The sequence below is a fragment of the Haplochromis burtoni genome, unplaced genomic scaffold, assembly GCF_018398535.1.
Source record: "Haplochromis burtoni strain Fernald_Lab_line unplaced genomic scaffold, NCSU_Asbu1 Contig_8, whole genome shotgun sequence".
NCBI classification, from domain to species: domain Eukaryota; kingdom Metazoa; phylum Chordata; class Actinopteri; order Cichliformes; family Cichlidae; genus Haplochromis; species Haplochromis burtoni.
Genome location: NW_024582369.1, coordinates 2,480,681 through 2,503,800, shown reverse-complemented (window position 1 = coordinate 2,503,800; position 23,120 = coordinate 2,480,681). Strand labels below are relative to the sequence as shown.

At 41.6% G+C, this 23,120-nt stretch overlaps 3 protein-coding genes across 3 annotated transcripts in view; 1 reads left to right on the top strand and 2 right to left on the bottom strand.

Annotated features, from left to right (window-relative positions):
- The window catches only part of LOC102302179 (jun dimerization protein 2), a 21,095-nt gene extending 17,911 nt beyond the window's left edge, over positions 1–3,184 (bottom strand). The window contains exon 1 of the mRNA XM_005914439.3: positions 3,048–3,184. The gene's annotated coding sequence lies outside the window, so the exon portion shown is untranslated. The remainder of the gene's footprint in view (positions 1–3,047) is intronic.
- A 10,083-nt stretch (positions 3,185–13,267) lies between these two features.
- Positions 13,268–20,204, bottom strand: si:ch211-153j24.3 (proto-oncogene c-Fos). The gene is made up of 4 exons (XM_005914440.3): positions 16,305–20,204; positions 15,545–15,760; positions 14,851–14,958; positions 13,268–14,652 (listed from the first exon to the last, which is right to left on the bottom strand). The coding sequence occupies exons 1-4, from the start codon at positions 16,431–16,433 to the stop codon at positions 13,930–13,932; spliced, it is 1,176 nt and encodes a 391-aa protein (XP_005914502.1). The 5' UTR covers positions 16,434–20,204; the 3' UTR covers positions 13,268–13,929.
- A 376-nt stretch (positions 20,205–20,580) lies between these two features.
- fosab (v-fos FBJ murine osteosarcoma viral oncogene homolog Ab) lies at positions 20,581–23,090 on the top strand. The gene is made up of 4 exons (NM_001286320.1): positions 20,581–20,888; positions 21,309–21,530; positions 21,625–21,732; positions 21,848–23,090. Exons 1-4 carry the CDS (start codon positions 20,757–20,759, stop codon positions 22,520–22,522), a joined length of 1,137 nt encoding a protein of 378 aa, NP_001273249.1. The 5' UTR covers positions 20,581–20,756; the 3' UTR covers positions 22,523–23,090.
- The last annotated feature ends 30 nt before the right edge of the window (positions 23,091–23,120 follow it).

The following is a 23,120-nucleotide window of genomic DNA, read 5'->3' as shown; positions in this document are numbered from 1 at the left end:
GTGTATTCTTGTGGGTTAAATAGCTGCTGAGACAAAATTAACTTTACCAGAAATTCCTCTTATGGAATTGACTTAATACTCCCAAAGCAATTCAGTCCACAGCTAGTAATAGCAATACTTTTCCTTTACAGTTTGGAGTGAGTGGGATGGAGTGCAGCACATGCAGAGCTTATCTTTTGTTGAAATTACACAAGAGAAGCCCATTTAACTGCTGCATTTTATTGCAGACTTTGACCTGAGAACGACATTTTTTCCAGGCAAATCCAAACACTAAACACCTGCAGATATGCACAAAGCATGCAGGCTGTGGCTGCCATCATTTAAACATTAGTATGTGATCTTTGGCTGTGTTCCTGCTTGGTCTGCTTCGTGCCATTCAAACAGTCGCACATCTATATTCTGCATCTGGGTGGTCCTGGTCGAGTTATTATAACGTTACTATTTTTCCTCCATGCTGTAAATCAAGATTAGACTGTGCATGGCACAAAGCTTAGGCTTGGCTCAGACACGGATTAAAGGAGTCAAAATGCAAAATGCTGGCAAAAGCCTTTTTAAACGTATGGATTTCACATCTATGACAAATCCAAGACAAGTCCTGTGCAATCTCTGACAACATGATATTGGCCAACCAAGTCCAGAAAATTAGATTTAATGCTGCCTGTTGAAACAATCTCAGTTCTTATGTAACTTGTGGTTGTCACTTTAATGAGGTTTCATACTTTGTCCTCTAGTGTTTCCTCATCCGCCTCATGTCAAGCATACACTTGTACAGTGCAGACACTGGAGCGATCAAACAAGCCGTTTAGTGCTTTTATTCCTCTCAAAGACTAGAAGCTAAAAGGTTTATGTTTAGCTCCACATTTAACACAAAGGGTTCCATTAATCTTTTTTTTTCTAAAGGGTCCTTTTATAAGAAACACCAGTGTTTCTCTCAGTAACACCTTTGGACATGTGGCTGTTTGCTTCCACAGTTTGCATCTAGTCTCCTTGGCAAAAAGGTTTTTACAAACCATGTGGAAAGGCTTATGGGGGACTACAATGTGATACTGATAATGTGATACCCATAGCAGTGAATGGCTGCTCCCCCAGCATTTTAGTATTAGCACCACTGAGCCTGGCTGTTGCATAGTTGGCTCGCTCGCCTGCAATGCGTCTGCTGTCTATTGAGTGTACTGAGGTGCAGCTTGGCAATTCTAGCTCTCCAGAGACACACTGGAAGGCATTTTTACTTAAAATAAACTCTGTGCGCCCACGTCCAGCCTCACAGCCCCGTCGGCCCCGCGCTGCCTGTCGGCTCGCCAGCCCTTCCCCATTAATCCACTGCAGCGTTCCATTTATGCAGAAACCATCCTACGGATGTGCCCAGGCAGGCGCTGGGGCATTTAAACCCTCTGCAACATGCTCATTCACTTAGACCCACACAAACACAGACACAGACACAAAGGAAGCATACAGTATATAAAGAGCACACACGAATAGTTTCCCCTGCGTGGCATATAGCTGTACGCTGCACCCGCTGAACGGTATGCACCTCCATATAGGAAAAAGCTGAACCTATGAACTTGCAAGTGACAACCATCCCCTACCAATCATTTTTCCAATTCCACGATTGGCCTCTAACCTTGAGGTCAACAAGGGCAGATAAGCTGGCCTGGATACAGTTACATATACAGTAAATCTTTTTATAAGAAGTTGATAAGGGCGTGTTTTTCAGTAGCTCACACCATCAGCAAGAGGAAAACAAACAGTCGCTGTAGTAAAAAAAAAAAAGTCAAGGGCTGGAGTATGTTTATCTGATATGCAAATATACATCTAAGCACCACGCGCGTGCACACACACACACACACACACAACCCCCACCCCCCTACACACAAACAGAGTTTCCTCTCAGCTCCCAGAAAACTATACTCAAGCATTTGGGGGCCAAAGCAAAGACTACAAATGTAAGCCAATAGGAACACACATTCTTGGCTGTACTCCCATGCTCCCAAAGAAATCTCACACTTCATTTGCATTACTTATATTTCACGGTGAGCTAACAGCACCAAGATATTTTCTTCTCAAGAGAGCATCTCTGATAAATCGCATCTAGATTTGTCTTAAATTGATGCAACTTTGTTTGGAAAGTTTTACAATCTCCAGTGGACCCCTTATTTTGTTGTTAAAATGTCATGTTAAAGACAGTTTTTAAGGATCCGACAAAAAAAACAAACACCTTTTCTCTCGTTTCCCCCGTTTTGTTTCTGTTTTATGTTATTATAATGTAATAACTTTGGGGCTGACAAACCAAACAGGAATAAAATAAATAATGGGTGTTAATTCTGCAGACCTGACCTGCACGTCTTATCTTACAGCTCCCTGCAAAATTTTTGCATGGAGAAGCTGGACTGGACTAAGAGTCCGATATTAACGCCAATGCACAGAATGACTGTACAAAAACTTTTCAGACACATGTTTGCTGAAAGTGAAAGGGTACAGCCTTGCAGAGCCATGTAGCTCGCTGTAACAGGCTAGCGTAGGTAGCGGTTAACTTTGAAACTCTCAATGAGTGTAAGCCGTTGCATAACTGTCTTCAGAAAGCTAACCGACGCTTGAGTTTAGCAACACAGAAAGGAAGAATCCCGAGATGAAAATACACCCTGACACAAGCGGGCTATAATTTAGCTAACGAGGCTGTAAATAACGAGCTATAAAGCGACAGTTGCTACAACAGTTGTAACAACAACGGGCTTAATGGTTGCGGACGCAACAAATTGACTTCTGCGGTAGGAGCACGGAAAACTTTAAAACTGTAAGGAAACTAGGACTTTCTCGAGCAGCTGAGTGACAGTAGGTTTTAATATAGGAATACGTACATAAATGTCTAACGGGAATTTGTAATACATTCCGAGGAAAAATGCACTGTGGTAAATGTCTACAACGTAGTAAAAAAAGTGTGAGAAAAATGCAAAAACACGAAGCCTGGCATTTTAGCTAAATACGAACACAGAAACAAAGACTAGGAGGCAACGGCAGCACATATCTCGACGCTTCGCTAACACACTTACCTGTTGTAGGTCCAAAAAAATCCGCAGTATTAGGAGGACCGTGTGGGAGTCAGGAGTCGGATGTGGGGTTTTGGGACTAAGTGAGGTCGTTGCATCAGCCCGTTTAAGTACTGAACTCGCTCAGGAATGCGGAACTGCTGCGTCAGACGTAAGCATGGATGAAAATAGGAGGACGACTGAGGCCCCGCCCATAGCAACAAGAAAACATACACAGACTGCGGAGAGGAAAGTTTCAGCCCGGGGGACACACGGAGAGAAAGAGATACGCACTCCCGGGTAAATACACATCTGCCACGGCAATAAACGAGTCAATAAATAAAATTGTGACTGTAAACACACCGCACTCATCTTAGCTGCGGGTGTTTGGCACGGCCAACAACAAAAATATAGACTACCAGTCTAAGTAGTAAGTTATTTATAGCCTTTAATAAAAAGGTTATGTTGCAATGTGACAGTTTTTATCAACTATATCAGTACGTGCAGCGCTAACAAGTCACACACAAAGAGATTTTCATAGTCATTGTTAAATTAAGACAGGGGTTGTCAAACATAAGGCCCAGGGGGGCAGAGACTGCCTGTGCAAAGGCTTCAGTCCCGCCTACTGGATGGCTTTGAACAACGTGAAAGAGATCACAAACTTCGGACTTTTAACTTTATTTTAGTACGTTTTACAGCTTTTCCCATTAATAACGACCCCACCCATGGTCATTCAGACTGGCCTGAGTAATTAAGCAATATAATTACTAGATATAATAATAGAATAATACAATTAAAAGGTAAAGTTAGATTTTTATAGCACCATCTGCTTTTTTTTGGAAATTAACAAAAAAACAACAACACATTTTTATATAATTACAGGGCAGTCTGGTCAAATTACAGAACCTTCTATCTTTCATTTATTTCTTATAATTTAAGTCCATATAGTTGTGCTGACAGATGTACTGCAGTAGCATTTCTTTTTCAGGTAGAAAACTGTAACCTGCTGTTAAAATCACACTTGTTTTTCTCATATTAGGATATCTTAAGGATTCCATTTGCATGTCTGTGAAGGTTCTCAGTCATCCAGGTCATGGTAATCTAAGAAACTTGATTGGCCTTCTTCAAGTTTCTTGAAGAGGTTTCACCTCTCATCCGAGAAGCTTCTTCCGTTCTAAGATCTTTAGATTCAATTTGTGTTTACTCTGACAGAAAGTGAGTTTCACTAGTCTGGCCCACTTAAGATCAAAGTATGTGGCCCACAATGTAAAATCAGTTTGACATCCCTGATTTAAGACATTTTTAGAGGCCCAAAGATATGAAAGCAATCCATGCATGGTTTAATTATGACTTACCAGTTTAGTGCATATGAAAATGTATTGATTTGTGACCATTAAGGCCTCTAACATTCCCCTTTCCTTCTGTTGTTTTTCATTTGAATATAAATAAGATATAAACTACTGTGCAAAAATCTTGAAGGAGCTCCCATTTCTTTATATTTTTCTGGGAAAACAGCACATATGTGCACTGTTTTATTGAAACACACAAATATAAATGGAAATGCACTTTAAAAGGCAAAAACTGAAAAGGGAGTTTGTGCAATTCTAACAAGAGTGAAACACAATATTCATATTTTATTCAGCACAATCTGAACTCTTGACTGACAGACCTGCCCTGTGATTTATAGATGGCTGTAGATGCTCACTGTTGCACTTCTCTCCTGACCTCTTCAACACACGTCAACAATGATTTGATCCAAAGACGTCAAATTTGGATTTATCAGTCCAAAAGACGTATTGCCACTGATTCTCAGTCTTGTGTAATTTGACATACCTCAGCCTTTCCTTCCTGTTTCGTGTCTCTTAGATTATATGATTGCACTTGATGAATGAAAATAAAAATGACTACAAAAAATATGAGCATTAACTAGTATTCACAAGAAAGAGGAAGGAAAAAACTTAAACGTAGTAATTAAAGTAATCTTTCTAATCTTGTGGGAGCACTTATTTAACCTGGGCATTCTTAAGTGGTGCATATACACTGCTTGCATGTACTAATATCTTTATTAAAGTGATTATTACTGCTGAGTAGATCACACAAGCCTGCAGTGTTTTTGCAGAAGTGTTAAGAATTGACTGAGCATAGATTTAAAAATATTTTTATGCAAATCCCTGGAAAAACCTAGTCTGAGCATAGCCTCACAAAGGGAATGCTGACATTGGAGTCCTGCAGCCTACAAACAAAGAACCAAACAAAAAAAAGTCTCAATTGAACATCTGGAGATGAAATGTTTTTGAACTCTTCCACTGAAAACTAAGATCTCATGTTTGCTGTGGAGAATGAAAGTGGAAAGTTTGTGCCAACCTCATATCTGATTTTAACGTGCATGTTAATGAGCAGAATCTCTGACTTCACTTTTAGTTTGTAAATAGGCTTCTTTAGGCTCTGTCATATGGAAACTTGAAGCCTGTATTGCGTATGATCTACCTATTCAATAAAGTACACTACTTACAGAGGACACATACATATTTTTAGGGGATTTATGTTTTTTAATGGAAAAACTATAGTATAGCAGTATAATTCAGGGGATGTTTAAGGTAATTTCTGTTGTTTTCAATTTAATCTGACGACTTGCTTTTCAGTTGTCAAATTTCTACTTTAGTTTCCTTGTTGTGTCATAAACAAAACTACATCTGAAGGTGTTTTTTGGAGAGTTGGCACCACAGTTTCACTGCACTTCTTTCACCTTGTTTTTCACCCTTTACCCTTTTGGCTCTCAAAGGTACAGCTGCAGCTGCAGCATACCTTTTCTTAGAAAAGTTCAACACGAAGGTAAAAAAAAATGTGGTTAAGGAAGTTTGTTGCACAAATAATACAGTCGGTCCTGCAGGGTATTTGCACAATAGCTACCCTGAAAGACCATTTTTGTTTTCTTTATTCATTCCTGTGAACAACCGTGAACAAAATTGTGCTGAAATATTTCTAAAGGTGGTTCCAGAAAGTTCTGAAAGCCTCATCCTAATGCTTCCCTCTACTGTGGGCAACAGAAACTACATCTAACTGGACATTTCTACTTATAGGGACGTGCAGTTATCGTTTTAAAAGGCTACAAACAAACTGTTGCCACTACAAGGAGTTGCTTTTTGCCCTCTTTCACTTTATAGCAGTGTTGAGTTATGCATCTCCTTTTATATATTGCAGATACAGCTGAGAAGTTGTGCCACAATTTGAAAATGGATGTAAACAGCGCTGTCACCCCCAAACACTGCTATTGTTTTCTGGTAAATCTTCAAACTGCTTTAAAAGCACCTTATCTTAACACACCAAGCCGTCCTCATTGTCTCTTATTGCGTGTCATGTTTTTATCTTCCACATCAGCTTAGGCTCAGTTTTGGTTTTGCACGATGCCAGCTCAACTGTTCGACCTATAAAAAGCGGCTGAGTTATTGGAGGCTCACCAAAATGCCCCGCTCTGTTCCTTTTTTTAGATTCTAATTTGGTTCTCTGCTGTGATTTATGCCTCGCATCTGACGGCAGGTCGGGGCCAACTGTGCGTCAGAGTCGCTCTTAACGCAGATGACAAATTTTTAGGGGAGACATTTGGAGTTAATAAAGCAGAACTGAGTCCATGACCAGACGGATTATTATAAAACACGAGGGTCCTGGACGTCTGTGGTTAAAACAGTGGTAGCACTCCCTTTGCAGGTGTAGGCTTTCAGCCGGGTTCCTTTGTGCCTGCAGGGAGGCAGCCAGAAATGTCACTCACTACATGAACACACATGGTGCACATTTGACATTCGAAGACAGAGCCATTACTCACAAAAACAATGAGCCTTGATAAGGAAACTAAGAAAATAACACAGCGTGGTATACAGGCAAGTGTGTAGAGCACGTTAGTTAAAGGAAAAAGATCTTTAGTGAGTGTGTAACAGTGCACAGGAATGACCAAAAAGGGTGCTGGTAAAGAAAATCCAGGTCTGTCTCAGGATGTGTAAACCACAAAGTTTCTAAAGCTACTTTCCTGTTTAAACCTTTGCAATCGTACCTCAACGCCTGCCTATAAAGAGCTTTATTATTTGTCTGCTGCAATCCTGCTTTGCATTAAAGCACGAGCTCGGGTGCACTTTTGAGCAGCTGCCACCCTGATTAATGGAGAGTGAGTGGAGTTTGTGGTTTTGCTGCTCTGCCAAACTCGTGCAGAGTTCATAATACGTGGGTGTCAGAAGTCAAGGTAAAGCAAAACCAAATATTTTTTGCCAAAAGCAAGTAAGCATTTTTATTTATTTTTTCTGTCTTTCTAATCATTTGTTACATTTCCAAGTCTTCATCACATTCTAAAATTGATAAACAAGTTCAGTCACACTTCTTTATCTTTTCCAAACCCTTGGCCTGAATAAATTCCGTAGGTTAAATGTTTTGCTGTAATATTATCCAACAGCACATCTTTGGGAAATACCCAGTGAACCAGACACCTCCAGACACAAAATCTGACTCATTAACCTCCACGCTGCAGACACTAAATGTTATTTTTAACACTACTCCATTTGATTTCCTTCCTTCCTTTCTTCTTCTTTCCCAAGAATCTCAGACAGTTGTAGACTAAATCATAACGTGTCTATTAATTGTGCGAAGACTCACACGACAGCTCAGGTTATTTAAAACTTTATCACAGATGTCCTGAGTTTTGCCAGCCTTTGGAAATACTGTGTTACTACAGAATGACATTTCCCATTTTCTGACAGCACCGGAGCAAATGGAAATTCTTCTTTTGTCACAGTTTATTCAGCGAGCGTCACATTGTTCATACTTTGACTCTTATGGCGACATGCCAACCTTTAGGAGTACACTAACTGAAGCATTTACAATGCAGCAGCAGGTGTAACACACAGAAATGCTTACATGTGGTGCTTTAGCAGACTCCATTCACAGAAATCAAGCCAACTACACACTTCATCTCTCTTTCACAACAGACTCATCTATCATAACACTACTCTTCCTCCCATATCATGCTGCATCAAATCCTACAAGAAGCACATTTTTCCCTTCCTGTAACAATCCAAATTTTTGTATGTGTGGCAACTTATTCGTTTGGTACTCAAGAAAAGAACAGGTCAGCCATTTCAACATAAACTCCTGAATCAGCACAAGATCTTTCTGATGTAATACTGAAAGTGCCATCTTGCAGTTGGAAGGAGACGGTGAGTTCACGCACGTACCAGCACCATTGTTGGCAGCGTTACCCATATCAGGTGACCTAACCTTTCCCAAAAAGCACATGACATTGATTTATCCCTGCAAATATAGCACTTCCTCGGGAATATGACGGCAAGCAGGAAACAGATTGGTAAGAAGGTATGTGAGATAACAGAGCTGGAAATGTTGAGCAACGTGATGAATGACAGAAAGATGGAAATCTGGAACCGAGGCAAGCGATGTGAGACATACTACAGGGGGCTGATATCGCTGGAAATAAGTCCAACCTGAAAGCCTTCGAGCTTCTTCATGTTTCGCTCAATTCATTTAAGTTCAACTATAAACACAGACACACAGAAACATATATAAATACCACATGGCCACATAAAAAAAACAAGGCTGCCACAAATCTGTTCAAATCTTTAAAAGAAAAGATTTGAAAGTGGAGACTTTGTCTAAGCAATATAAGTGGAAAGTAGCAGCTAACCAGCCTGCAGCTGAGCTGATAAATGTGCACAGATGTTGGATTAAGTCTTTATAAAGCTGTTAACATGCAAACATTTGATTATTATCAAATCCCAAATGCAGTACATTAAAAACAAACCACATGCCTGCAGGAAACACTCAAACAAGTCAGAGTAAGGCAGAGGTGTGAATAATATATTTAGCTGTACACTCAGGTGGGAGTTTTTTGTTTATTCTTGCCACCTAGATCTAGGGACAGTTTAAGATTACGTGTTTGACGGTAAGGTTATTGAACTTGAGCTTAAGGATTAATCTTTTCTCGCATTTACAGGTGATGCAAGAGGAGACTGAATCTGCCTGAACATGCCCACCTCTTCTCCAATGGGAGAAGCACACATATGAACTTGAGGAACATCCCATTCTTAATCCAAAGGCTTTAATTTGATGTCAACCCACCCTTTGCAGCTATAACAGCTTCAACTCTTCTGGGAAAGCTTACCACAAGGTTTAGGAGTGTTTATGGGAATTTTTGACTATTCTTATGGGAAGTGCATTTGTGAGGTCAGACACTGATGTTGGACAGGAAGGCCTGGCTCACATCTCTGTTCTAGCTCATCCCAAAGTTGGGCTGAATGTGCAGGCCAGTCAAGTTTTTTAACACCAGACTTGATCATCTATGTCTTTATGGACCTTGCTTTGTGCACTGGTGCACAGTCATATTGGAACAGGAAGGAGACTTTCCCAAACTCATAAAGCTGGGACAATGAAGTTGTCTAAAATTTCTTGGTATGCTGAAGAGTTGACCCCTTAGTTAAGGGTCAAGTGCAACTTCTAAAAAGAATAAAAACACAACATAATCCCCCCCCCCCTCTACCAAATTTTCCACTTGCCGTCATTTCCAATTGCTTCCACTTTGTTATAATAACACTAACAGTTGACTGTAGAATATTTAGTAGTGAGGAAATTTCACAATTAGACTTGGTGCACAGGTGGCATCCTATCACGGCACCACACTGGAATTCACTGAGCTCCTAAGACCGACCCATTCTTAGACAAATGTTTGTAGAAGCAGTCTGCATGCCTGAGTGCTTGATTTCAAACACATGTGGCCATGGAAGTGAATGGAAGTGAAACCCCTGAATTCAATGATCTGGATGCATGAATTAAGGGGGTTGGATTTTATGCTACATTTAAATGTCTCTAATGTGATCATTGTGGCTGCTGTACAGACTGAGATTTTACACAAAATCAAGCAGTTTATAAAATATATTATGGGTTTATGAATATGCTGCAGATAAATAGGCACCTTTGATCAGATTCAGTGTTATAATACTACTGCTAATGTCTGTTTAAGTGCTCATCCAGGTCATGGTAGTCTAAGGAGCTTGGATAGAAAGCAACTGCACTTCTTCAAGTTTCTTAAAGATGTTTCACCTCTTATTTAAGAGACTTCATTGGTTCTAAAACCAAAAGACGGACAGTCCTTTAAGTTGCTCTTTGACTCACTATTAATCATGTGCCTTATCACATGAACCAAAGTGTGAAAAAGGCGTGGTTCATTATCAGCAGAGGTTTCGGGTGAAACTACTGTCTCACCCCATCAAATGTAAAAATGTATTCAAGAAACTTAAAGAAGTCTTTCTGTCCAAGCTCCCAAGATTGCTGCTTGTACAACATACAGTATGCTACATGATGCATCAGTAATAAATATCCAATAAACAACATATAACAATGAAAGGGTTCATTTCTGTGTTAGCATTTGATGCTTAAAAAAACTGTTGTTGCAAACATATTTTAATGCTTGCAGCGTCACCACTTCTCATTCTGATGACGTTGCTACTTTTTCTTAGCTCAAGTTAGAGAACAAAAAACCACTTCTTTCACTTAGCAATCCCTGGCCTCAATCCCACTCTTAAAATAAAAACTCCTACCGCTCACATTTCACACACAAAGTTTGGTCGTGAACAACTCTGGCTCTCTGATATGGTACAACTGTGAAACAGGCTTCGGGAGGTGAGAAGCATCACGCTGCTGGACACACATAGTTTGATGGAACAAGTGGAGTGGACGGAGTGAGTGAGTCACGAAGCATCAGAGCTGTTGACGGGCCCATCCGTCAGCGCTCTGAAATAGCCATGCGCCAGGACATCACACGCACACAGTTGATATATAAAAAGAAGAACAAGAAGTTTAGTCGTGAGATAAATGGTGAAGAAAAGCACACAGGACCCTCAGAAACACTGAACTGAAGTTTGTCTAATATCTGCAAAGGTGAATGTTGCTGGCACTTCCAAATGAATTAGACTGGTTTATGCACCATTAAAAAAGCTGAACCAGCCACAAACAATTTATCAGCAGCAGATCAGGCATGTCCATATTCAAGGCAAAGCTTGAAATGTACATTATTTCTTGAGAAATGACCTCAGTTTATTGCAGTGTTTGTGCTTAAATGCATCACTGTTGCAAATAAACATTCAGAAAATATCTTAAAAATAAAATAACTCATCCTTAATGCCATGTCAGTCAGTTTCACAGTGCCAATATGTGGACTTTGTCTACATTTGTCTAAGTCTCGTATACAGTGCAACTGGAATGTATTGACAGTGCTTCACTTGTTCCACATTTTGTCCTGTTACGGCCTTTTTCCAAAGTGGATGCAATTATTTTTTCACCTCAAAATTCTACACTACACCCCATAATTTATTAATTTATTAACAACAGAAGACAAAAATATAACGTGTATACAAATATTAACAGCCTTTGCTTCATTGCTGCAGAAGTTTTTCTGTACTCTTCCCCAGATCTGTGCCTTGGTATAATCTTGTCTCGGAGGTGTACAGACAATTCCTTGGACTTCACGGCTTCATTTGTGCTCTGACATTCATTTTCAGCTGTAGGAGGACCTTATATAGACAAGCACGTACCTTTCCAAAGCATGTCCAATCAACTGAATTTACCACATGTGGACTCCAATCACGGTGTAGAAACATCTAAAAGATCATTGGTGGAAACAGGGGGCACCTGAGCACAATTTTAAGTGTTATGGCAAAGGCTGTGAATACTTCTGTACATTTATTTTTAACAAATTTGCGAGAATTTCAAGCGAATATCGAGAGTAGAATTTTGAGGTGAAAAATGAATTGGATCCATTTTAAATAAGGCTGCAACATGACAAAATGTGAAACAAGTGAAGCACCGCGAATACTTTCCAGATGTGCTGCACTCTCACATCCACACCTTTGGCCTGCTTAGATTTACCAGTCAACCAAATATGCATGCTGTAAACCGAGTCCCTTCAAGTCCACAAATACCCTAGCAGATAAACTAAAACTGAGCTGTGTTGATTACAGTAAGAGGACTTAAATAAAGGATAATTTTAATAAGATAACCCTAATAACAAATTTCCCACGTGTAGGACTAATAATGGTTATCTTATCTTATATATCAGGCAGATCGCATGCTTTCCTAAGTATCACTGATAACTTCTAAAGATGAACAACTCGATTTGGTTAGGTCTGTTTGTGCAAACGTAACAACTGAGGTATTCAAAGGGGGAAGTGAAAGCCCTGCAGCCCTCATTACATGACAAGTTCTCTGCTCTGCTGTTGCTCTCGCTGTAGCCACCCCTACTGATGAAAAGAAGAACTGCACCGTTCACTGTTAAGGCATGACATGCAAGCCGTGTGCTTTGTTGCAAAGGACTTTGTGTTATGAGTAAAAAAGGATAAAAAGTAATCCTCTGGGATGAACATGCTTACTGCAAGCTTGAAACACTATCTTCTCCTTGAAGGACAAACCCCAGCAGGTTTATCCCTCATTAAATCCTTCGTTTGCTGTTCCGAGAAATGCCTCGGCACCTCTAAATTACCGACTGCACCGCTTATCGTCAGTCACGTGACCACCCGCTCCTTAATTGATGAGAAACTTGGTCTTTAATGAGGCTCGCGCTCTCCTCTGGATCGTTTCTTCTTCAGCTCCGAAATTTAACACCCGTTGCTATGGATACAAAACAACTGCAACTACCCAAATATGGTCAAAGGAACTGAAACGAAACGGCAATCGCGTGCTGACGTCACGCACAGCACGCATTGCGCTGCCGTGTGTGCGCTCGGATTCCCTTGACCGTGACAATAGTGGAGCAGAGAGCAGGCTGTGAATAAATAATTAACCTGCTGTTTGCGCTGCTTCCCACTCAATTCAAACACGTCTCCGTCCACGACGCGTCTCCTTTATGTAATCCCGAAGCCAGAAATAGGCGCAATGCCGTCTTTATGGATTGATACTGAGACGAGAACATCATTAATACCACCCTTAAATTTAGGATTTTTCTTCTTCTGACGTTTTAGTGAGTGTTTGGTAGGTCAGATTCATATTTAAACTGGGTTTAAAGCAGTTTTATTACAGATGAAGTTTGCATTGAAGGTGTTCAGCTTTTCTTCGTCCCCCTCCCACCACATTTCTAAGGCATCTCATGGTTTCTTCATCTGCTGAGGAACTTCATGTAAAGTCACCAACTAAGCAAGGCTGTGGTGCCGACTATCTATTCATATAAATGCTCCTAAATCAATAACAACAGCAGCACAGCATTAATTGCAGTTGTGGTATTTTATTTCCAGCATATTTTATCAATATCTAGTTTCTAGTTTTCTTTTGTTTCTGATTTTGTTTGTTTGTTGTTGATTTTTTTTGCATCTCTATATTTTCATAAGTAAAAAAATAAACTATGTCATAAAATACATCTCAATAAAATACATGGCATGATCTTGTTTTTCATGGAAAACAAATGTAAAAGGAAATGTCAGTTCAGGTCTGGAGGCGGGGGGAGGGGGGGCACCTTACAGCAAGATGTTACACTTACATATTAGTATCCTTCTATAATTCACTTGTTACAACACAGCTTTGTCAAAAACAGTGTTACACATATGTTAAGCTACTCAGCAGGATCTCGTTTCAGACCACACGCAGAGCTTTTTTTTTTTTTAACAACACAATACCATCTCTTCTTGGATTACAGATGACTTGTATTTGCATGCATTTTACTAGCACAAGGTCTCATCTCAGACAACTGCAGCAACAGCATGGAAGAACTCAACCGTGTTTACAGTCACAGAAAAACACTGCGTCTACACAATCTCTGATTTTCAGGTATATGCACGACATCGAAACTCACACTACAAAAGGTTATTTGAGAGCGACTGGAGCTTGCTGGCTGGTTAGAATACAGTATTGTTGCATAACTTCTTTGCATTCACAAGGCCAGGAGTGTGGGCGAGTTAAGACTATCTTTCATTAACTCGGATGCACCGAGGCTGCCTTTGAGGCACTCGGAACCGTCAACCAGGGAATCAATCTCGGAGTGATTGAAGGAAAACACTGTGCGGTAATTGCTACAAGTGGGACTGGAAGACATGACTGGGGTGCTCAGAGACTCAAGGTCGCTTGCCACGGACTTGTACAGGGTTTCCCAGTCTGAGAGGCAGAAGGGCCCACTCAGGTCAGTACTCTGTAGTATGTCAGGGACAGATGCGGCCGTCTCGGGCGTCACTTCCATCTGTATGCTGGGCACCAAGTCATCCAAGTCATCTCCTTTCAGTTCCTCCAGAGCCTCCTCTTCTGCGCTGGAACACAAAAGGATGTTGGAGTTTCCCAAGATGGCTGCAGCAGGGATGCAAGGGACACTGCTCATGTCTTGACCAATATGGGCTTCTCCAGCTGTGCTGCTCTCTGGGGTTTTTCCATTCTCTAAAATGGAAAGCAGCTGCGGGGAGTCCGGTGGATCCTGCAGCATTGTGTCAACATCATCTTCCTTATCATCCCCCTCATCATCATCACCATTGCCGTCATCATCTGAGGAGAGTTTGCAGGACGGTTGGTGAGAAGCTAAGACATGCTCTAGTCTCTCTTTCTCCTTTAGCAGGTTGGCAATCTCTGTCTCCAGGGTGGACTTTTCTTCTTCTAAAGTATCAGTTTCCTGAGGGAAAGAGGGAGAAAGAGAAAAGAAAAGAGCATGAGCAAAGCACAAAAAAAAAACCCTAAACAAAACAAAAAAAAACTATGTGGCTCTACCGCTCTGCTTCGCTGTTGTGAACTGAGACATTATTCATCTTTGGAAGTATTCATATACTGTGAGAATGAATCCTCTACAATGATTTAACAAAGCATTACTTACAGCTTGAAGGGTCTCTATCAGCTCCCTCCGCCTGTTACGACACTTGGCTGCCGCAATTTTGTTCCTCTCCCTCCTGATCCTCCTCCTTTCCTCCTCCTCTTTGGAAGGCTAAAATCAATCAGAAATAGCCCATTAATTTAAACGCTCATCCCACTAGGTCTTGCCATGTCGGCAGTTGGCTCTTAAACACCGTTTCTTGTGCCAAAGTGAGAGAGAGAAAAAATCTCCTATGCAGTGAATGCCGATGTGGTCGGTGAAGACTCTCAGTTCAGGCGTTAAAATGCTGCACCACTGGCACGGTCTAGCCAGTCACGTGAACGCGCATTGCATGCAATTTCCTATCCCGCACATAAACAAGGCTGAGCTCGTTACCCCCGCCAAAGTAACCGCTCTGCACCAATTAAACATGATCAAATCGGCTTATGACTGACTCCCCGCAGCAAAATATTCAGATCAATCCGCTAACACTTTATTTCCCCACGACAGGGAAAGAAAAAAAGCAGTTAATTGCCTCCCGTCCCGCTAAAATATCGCGATATCTCAGTTTTCACATTAAGCTTAATGAGTGGAAACGAGGTCGTTGGGGATGGTGTGGGGATCGGGGCAGAGTGCTCGTTTGCTCGCTGTACTGACTGATTGATTGACTGGTTGATTGACACATCAGCATCACCGCCCACCCCTCTCTTCTCTTTACCTGCTCTTTCGGCCCTTTCCTGTTGCTGGCTCTCGCCTTGTTTGCACCTGGCCGGGAAGACGACTGGGTCGCTGCATGAGTTCTGGGCTTTGCACGGCAGGGCGACGGAGAGGCAGATGTGATGACTGTAGGCTGCACAATCCACTTTAGTTCTGGCGATGTTGAGATTGCAGTCACAGTCGGAACAAAGGAGGCTGCTGCACTGGTCTCAGTATCCTGGAAAAACCCACACCAGACAGACATGCATATGCATGCAGTAAAATACTAATTTAGCGTATCTGACAAATGGGTGACCACGTTATTGGCTGACCTTTAGCAATGTTTAAATGTTACATCAATCATTTGTCCAAGGAATGTCAAAGAAGACAAAAAAATCTGCTCTCTGTAAACACCTCAGAACCAGCCTCGCATCCTCATCAGTTTTTATGATAGATGAAAAAAAAGGTTGCAACGAAGACTGTGAAGCAGACAGCAGTACAAACAGTTTTATTTAAATAATAATATCATTGCGCTGTTTTTGCATGTTTGTTTGTTTGTTGGGGTATTTTTTTAGGGATTTTCTACAGAGATACGCATGTTTTTCTAGTCATTTTTCCAACACGGGATAGTAATCCTGCTAGGGGAAATGCAGTGCATGAAAATGACTTCATAAAAATGTGAAGAATTTGAGGAATGCAGTTCTATCACCCGCATGCGTCAAACACAAGATTACGCTTTGTGATCAGGTTTTTGTGTGTGTAATGATGAGATCCGGCTCTACCTTGGTGCTGTCCACTGATGATGAAAGCGAGTCAGGAGGATGCTGACTGCACCCAGGGGTGTCCCCGCCAGGCGATGCTGTGCTACAGCTGGACGATAAGTCGAACTCAGTGCTGGAGTCTGGATGCATGGTTTCATTAAAAAATAAAAATTCAAAATAAAATTAAATCACCGCATAAGAGACTGAACAGTCAGTCTGTGCTAGACAGAAAACGGATGTCACGGACGCCTATATTCCATTTGCCAGGTTCATAACTGTGCACATAGTGGAGAGGCCCGCCTTTTATAGTGAGCTGGAATTTTATGAATGAAATCTGTGTGGTGAGACCGAACCATTTCACCGAGGGAGAAGTGACTGGAGAAAGGGGTTAGCAGATGGGTTTTTTTACAGTTCAACAATCAAATCACTGAAGTGCGTAAAAATCAACACTAACCCATTGTTTAATTTCAGCTTATTATCAGAACTCAAATGTTTTTTTTAAAAAAGTGTGCACATAGAAAGTGGCACCCCTCCCTCCAAAAGGTGCCCACCGCCATGAATGAACTACGTCACTCCATGTATGCAGCATCTGCATCACAGGCTATATGTTCCCGTCATGCCCTCAGATGTTCTCGACATTTACCCTTTGTTTAATGCTTCTGGGCATTTACGGTAACACGAGCTCTCAATGCATTAGAAGGAAAGTGGAGGCAGTGTAATAGGCTTCATTAATAAATGGTTTTAAAATAGCCAGTGTGGTGCTTCCCCGATTCTTTCTCCTCCAAACTGTCCACATTAGAACAGTGATTATGCACTAATGTTCCAACTTCTATTTATAGACACAAAATAAAATCCGGCATTAATTTAATTCTTTCACAAAGCTTCCAGCACACTGTCTGATTATTTATAAGCCGTCAAAATTAAGTGTCATTCACGTATCACATTGCCTTTCACCTGTCTCTACATATGAATAGAGCTCCAGCAACAGAACTGTCGCTGAAGCCAAGCAGCCAATCGCCGATGGACCGGTCGAGCCATATATGGTATTTCCGGGAGGAGAGGGGGAGAGGGGGGGCCTGCTGTGGCACAAGGATAGCGCGCAGACGGACGCTGCCGGGCTGTGTGTGGCCCACTCACTCACTGCCGCAAAAAGAAAGTAAAACAAGCTCTCAGAGACTGACCCTATGTTGTACCTGATATCAGCGTCATCAGCTGCGCCAAGAATGCCCGCACAGGCGTTAGTTTGAGGATGCGAAGGATTTGACCCACCTTTCCATATAAGGGTGGCAATTAGGTGCAGCCGCAGATGTGCAAAACACACTCACGAGGGAATCGGAGAATTCAAGAAGGCCAGTGACTGATATAATTTCTAGACAGGAGCAACGTGACTTACTTTCTCACAGACTGTAATGCAGTTTATCGGCACCAATTAAAGCCCGGGCTTTAATTGATGTTCCCGCATAACCTAATTCTGCTCCCATAACAAGAACTTGCGGGCTGGATTGGGCTATATTTAGGTTTCATGTGACCTCACGAATCCACCCAAGTGAAAGGGATAAGCGCTGGATAGAGTGAGAGGCTCCCCCCCCCTGTTTGCTCTGTGCTCCCGGGTACTTCCCGGCAGTGGCAACCCCCCCGCCTTGGGCCCTATTTACCGGCACATCACTATTGGTGGTCGGCTTGAGCGGCCTGGGACAAAACGAAGTTCAAAGGTCGAACAATACTCACCTCTCAGCACATCTCTAACAGTCGTCTTCTTCAAAGCAACTTGAGCGTGAATGCGCAAAGACTGTGGAGTTTATTTTTAGATCCACTGGCATCCAAGTTCACGGTCATTTTAGTGAACTGTTCTCCTTTGAGGAGCCAAAGAGCAGCGATAAAAAATTAAATAACTTCAGCTATTAGATAGAGTTTAAATACTTTCAAAAACAGCAATAAAAATATTTTTTTTCTTTTAGAAATTGCATTTCTTTCTTTCTTTCTTTCTTTCTTTCTTTCTTTCTTTCTTTCTTTCTTTCTTTCTTTCTTTCTTTCTTTCTTTCTTATTATTATTATTGTTATTATTATAATTTTATTTCGATTAAATTATCATTCCAACGCGAAATAACACCAGCAAAAACCATGTCACTCAAACAGTGCAGGTCAGCAACCTTCATGCCAACCACTCAAACAGAACTCAAACACCGCTCAAGGTAAACGGCTTGTTTGGTGTCCCGTTCCATTCCGTTGACCCGCCAGCCACAGCTGGATCCGCAGACACCGAGGAAAGGGGAGGACTGCCAGAGACTTGAAAACACTCAGAGCTCTCACTCCGACGTCGTTTCCGGGAACGGCCCCTGACGTGTTCGTGTGCACGTTCCGTCTCCACAGGCGATGCCGAAAAAAACGGTTTGGTGTTTCTCTGTTGATGTGGCTCCTCCTCATGATTACACACGATCTTCTTTGCTATGAAAAAATAAAAACTAAATGGACGTCACTGACGCGAAAGGGGCTGGGCGTCGCTATGACAACCAGGAATGTTCAACAAAACACTGGCGCGGGAAAGAAAGCGCAAAATCCTATAGCCTGAATTAGAGTCTTTTGACACAATGACACCTTTGTTTAGTCTTTATGGTTTGTTTAATGGGACGAGAGCACTTATGGCGCTTGTTTTGTGCTTGTTTAGTTAAAGAAGTAAATTCCCGGAAGACTCACGAGAGAGAAAAAAAAGAAGAAGAATTGTGTTTCATAAAACTCATAAAATGCTTTGCTCGTGTTTTTTTATGTGCATGAATGTATCGCCTTTATTAAGAATAAACCATGAACAAAACTACCAGCAAAATGTTGCTGACTTTGGTAATATTGCACGAAAGTCACGATGCTTGTTCCACAGACCTACTTCTCAAGTCAACACGATAATAAAAAAAAGTGCTGATGTCAGAGAATGAACAGTTATTAAACAGCAAATGCAGTCGCAATGTTGGCTCACCGTTAAGCCTGCATTTCATGAATTCGTTTCATAGCTTCTTACGTAAATCTTGAGGATTCCCTCTGCTAGTGGCTTTGGGGAAGACCTTTACAATTAACTGCCACCCTCCCCGTCCCCTCCTTTGAGAAATGTAAACTGTCGTCGAGGAAACGTACACACAGAAAACCAGTTATCAGCTCGCTCTGCAGCTAAACACGCCCTGTTCTGGATTGCAGGCGAAAAGTACAAACAGTACCTGAGGGTGGAGAACATGTCACCCATGTCCTGACATGTAACGTTTATGTAGAGATATTTTAGACAATTCTATGAAACAATTCCATTGTAACTTACTGGATATAAACGCATGGGATTACATAAGAAAAATACATGGATAAAAAAATTAAATAAATAAGTAAATTAAAAGTCGGTTTAACAGACAGACCACAGAATCAAGTGAAAATCAATTACCCACCGTTTTCTCGCTTATTCTTATCTTTATTCTAATTATTCTTTGTACTTTGTGACCTACCTACACATACAAACATGGGCCTCCTGTGATTGTATGAATTGTCTTGCATTAAATGTGTAACAATTGATCAAATTAAACAAATTAAACACTTTAAAAATAGCCGATAAGTGAGTCAGTGAGTGAAGTTAGCGAGTACTTAAATAACATGTTATTTATATACCACCTTTTCAAGGTGAATATCACAAAGTGCTTAACTACAAGCCGAAAGTTTGCACGATAAAATTGAGTTTCTATATTTCAAAAATACAAATAAAAAAGGAGGCGCGCGGCTGGGGGAGGGGGTTAAAAAAAGAGAAACAGATTTTTATTTTTTAATGTGTTTGTTTGGTACGTTTTGTTCAGCACAGACACATTTGCATGTTTAATTGTGTCCCTGCTGTGTAGGACGCACTTTTCCTCTCTGTTATCTCAGTTCTTCAAGTTTTCACAACAGCGTCTGTGTTTGTTGTTTTACATAACGTCATGCCGCTGTCCGCCACTCTCAAGGTGTATTTCCCATCAGGCCCCGCCTCCTTCACAGGATGCACCATATATGGATACCTACGTATCGGGGATCCCGCTCCGGAATATTCCATTTCTTGAAGACGAGTTTTAGAAATAAACATTTTAAATAGTCACTTATCACCTGTAAATGACTCATTCGTGACTCGTGCAAACAAAGTGTATTGAATTTAAATGGAGGGCGAGGAAAAGTCGGTGTTATTACTGCGTTGTTAAGTCAGTGTTTTGGTGTTTTTTTCCTTCCTGGTGTCGGGTGAACGGCACACCCCTCTCTACGTCAGCAGACACACTATAAAAAAGGCCCAGCTCGGAGAGTTGGCAGTCTAACTTTGAGTAGCAGAACAGCGACTAAAGAGAACTGATCGGGAGCAGCGCTTGAAGAGTTTTCTCGCAAACCCACTAAAGGACTATCCTGACCTCAAGTTTACATTCGTCCTTAGTAGAGTTTGTCCGGATCTTCTTATTTGCTTAAATTTTTTTTCGAAAACAAGGAACGATGATGTTCAATTTCAACGCGGATTGCGACTCTTCCTCTCGCTGCAGCACCGCTTCCCCGTCCGTGGACACTCTGGGATATTACCCGTCACCAGCGGGATCTTACTCCAGCATGGGATCTCCCCAGTCTCAGGTATGTCCGCTTAAACATTGTTAAATCTTTACAACACGCTATTTCAGCTCAGAAAGAACCTGTTGGAGATTTGAATGTTTACTAAATTAAACTGACAAAGCTTAAATTTGATGTTTTCAAATAATAATAATGGTAATAATGAAAAAGGCTGGCTTGAAATTAAGTTTATATATATATATATATATATGAAAATAACTCTGACCTGCGCACCACACAGTGCAAGGCAAGCTTCATTCATCCACCTGGAAACTCCATAGAGAGAATGTAACGTCATAGCTGACATCATAAGGATATTTTTAAACCATCCAGCTTTTTATAGACCCTCCGTGCTTCATTCATAGACATCTTGCAATGCTGCCACCCCTCCTGATAATGTACCAAACGTCCTGACGATCTCCTTTTTTACTTCATTTCCTCCAGGATTTCACAGACCTGACAGCATCAAGTGCCTCCTTCATCCCCACAGTCACAGCCATTTCCACAAGCCCAGATCTTCAGTGGATGGTCCAGCCTGTGGTCTCCTCAGTGGCCCCTTCCCACGGAGCTCACCCTTACACCTCCAGCCCTAGCCCTGCATACTCAAGAGCAGTCATGAAATCTGCAGTGTCCAGGGCTCACAGCAAGAGAGGCAAAGTGGAACAGGTAATTATCATTCGTTCATGAAGTGTTATGTATATATATAGACTAAGATTATTAAAGAGCAGGGGTCCTAACTTTTACCTTCTATCATGTGCAGATGACACCTGAGGAAGAGGAGAAGAGAAGGATTCGCAGAGAGAGGAATAAGCAGGCAGCAGCAAAATGCCGCAACAGGAGGCGAGAGCTTACAGACACTCTGCAAGCTGTAAGTATCCCATCAGATTTACCATCACTCATTGAAACATGTTTATTGTCAGAGCTATAGCAGAGCTATCCAACAGCCAAGCTGATGCAACTTCCTCCATTTCTCTCTCTTACAGGAAACTGATATCCTGGAAGACCAGAAATCCAACCTGCAGAATGATATCGCCAACCTGCTGAAGGAGAAGGAGAGGCTTGAGTTCATCCTGGCTGCCCACCAGCCCATTTGCAAAATCCCCTCTGAGCTGGGCACAGACTTCCCCCTGACCTCCCTCTCTCCTACCCACTCCTGCCACTCCATTGCAGTGTCCACCCAGCCACAGATCACCGTCTCTCATACACCCGCTATCGCTTCCAGCCAGTCGACCTTCACCTCAACCTCCAACTCCATATTCTCCAGCACCAGCGCCGCCCTCTCCACAGCCACCGTCTCTAGCAGCACAGTCAAGATGTCAGACCTGGAGTCCTCTGTCCTGGAGGAGTCTCTGGATCTCCTGGCAAAGACGGAGATGGAGACGGCACGGTCTGTGCCAGAGGTCGACCTGTCCAGCTCCCTCTACACGGGTCAGGAGTGGGAGGCTCTTCACACCTCAGCTAATACCAATGACTTCGAGCCCCTGTGCACACCTGTAGTAACCTGCACCCCAGCCTGCACTACCTACACGTCTTCATTTGTATTCACCTTCCCAGAGGCAGAGACCATCCCCACCTGCGGCGTCGCCCACAGGAGAGGAAGCAGCAGCAATGAGCAGTCCTCCGACTCCCTCAGCTCACCCACCCTGCTGGCCCTCTAAAAGACTGTACAAGAAACAATGATTCTTCCGATCAACGCACACTTTCTTACGTAGATGTGCCGATCACAGGGCTATGGAACAGACTTATATTAAATTATTTATGATTTTTATCTGCCTTTATCTATACTTGCCTATAACACCAATGTAGCAAGTTTAAAAAACAAAAACAAAAAAAACCCTCCCCGCATGTTTCAACTAATACCACCTAGTCGTTATATGAGTTCGTATATGATTTATATGGTGCTAGATAACATAACTTGTTGTTTATCGATGTATGTTCAGAGCAATAGTTATTATTGATCCAGTTTGTTTTCTGGTTAATGGAATGTGAGAGTTAACATGTGAATTGTTTGTGAAATTTTAAAAAGAGAAAAACAAACAAAAAAGAAACACGTGCATTGTCTTAACCATGGTCTGAGTGGTCTATCCAAAGTTTTCTGTGAAAACATTAGTCCTTTTAATTTATTAAATTTATTTTTTTACACATAGAGGAATAGAGAAAGAGATAGTAAAGAAGAATGTTGTTTGTAAGATATGTAAATAAAAAGATAGTGATATTTCAATTCAATCATCTGTGCTGGCTGGGTGTGTTGCTTTC

Excerpts from the sequence above, each read along its gene's own strand:
- si:ch211-153j24.3 (XM_005914440.3), bottom strand. The coding sequence starts at position 16,433 with ATGCATCCAGACTCCAGCACTGAGTTCGACTTATCGTCCAGCTGTAGC. Across the intron at positions 14,959-15,544 it reads GGAAAGGGCCGAAAGAGCAG|CCTTCCAAAGAGGAGGAGGA; the intron begins GTAAAGAGAAGA and ends GATTGATTTTAG. Across the intron at positions 14,653-14,850 it reads TGATAGAGACCCTTCAAGCT|GAAACTGATACTTTAGAAGA; the intron begins GTAAGTAATGCT and ends TCTTTCCCTCAG.
- fosab (NM_001286320.1), top strand. The coding sequence starts at position 20,757 with ATGATGTTCAATTTCAACGCGGATTGCGACTCTTCCTCTCGCTGCAGC. Across the intron at positions 20,889-21,308 it reads TGGGATCTCCCCAGTCTCAG|GATTTCACAGACCTGACAGC; the intron begins GTATGTCCGCTT and ends CATTTCCTCCAG. Across the intron at positions 21,531-21,624 it reads AGAGAGGCAAAGTGGAACAG|ATGACACCTGAGGAAGAGGA; the intron begins GTAATTATCATT and ends TATCATGTGCAG.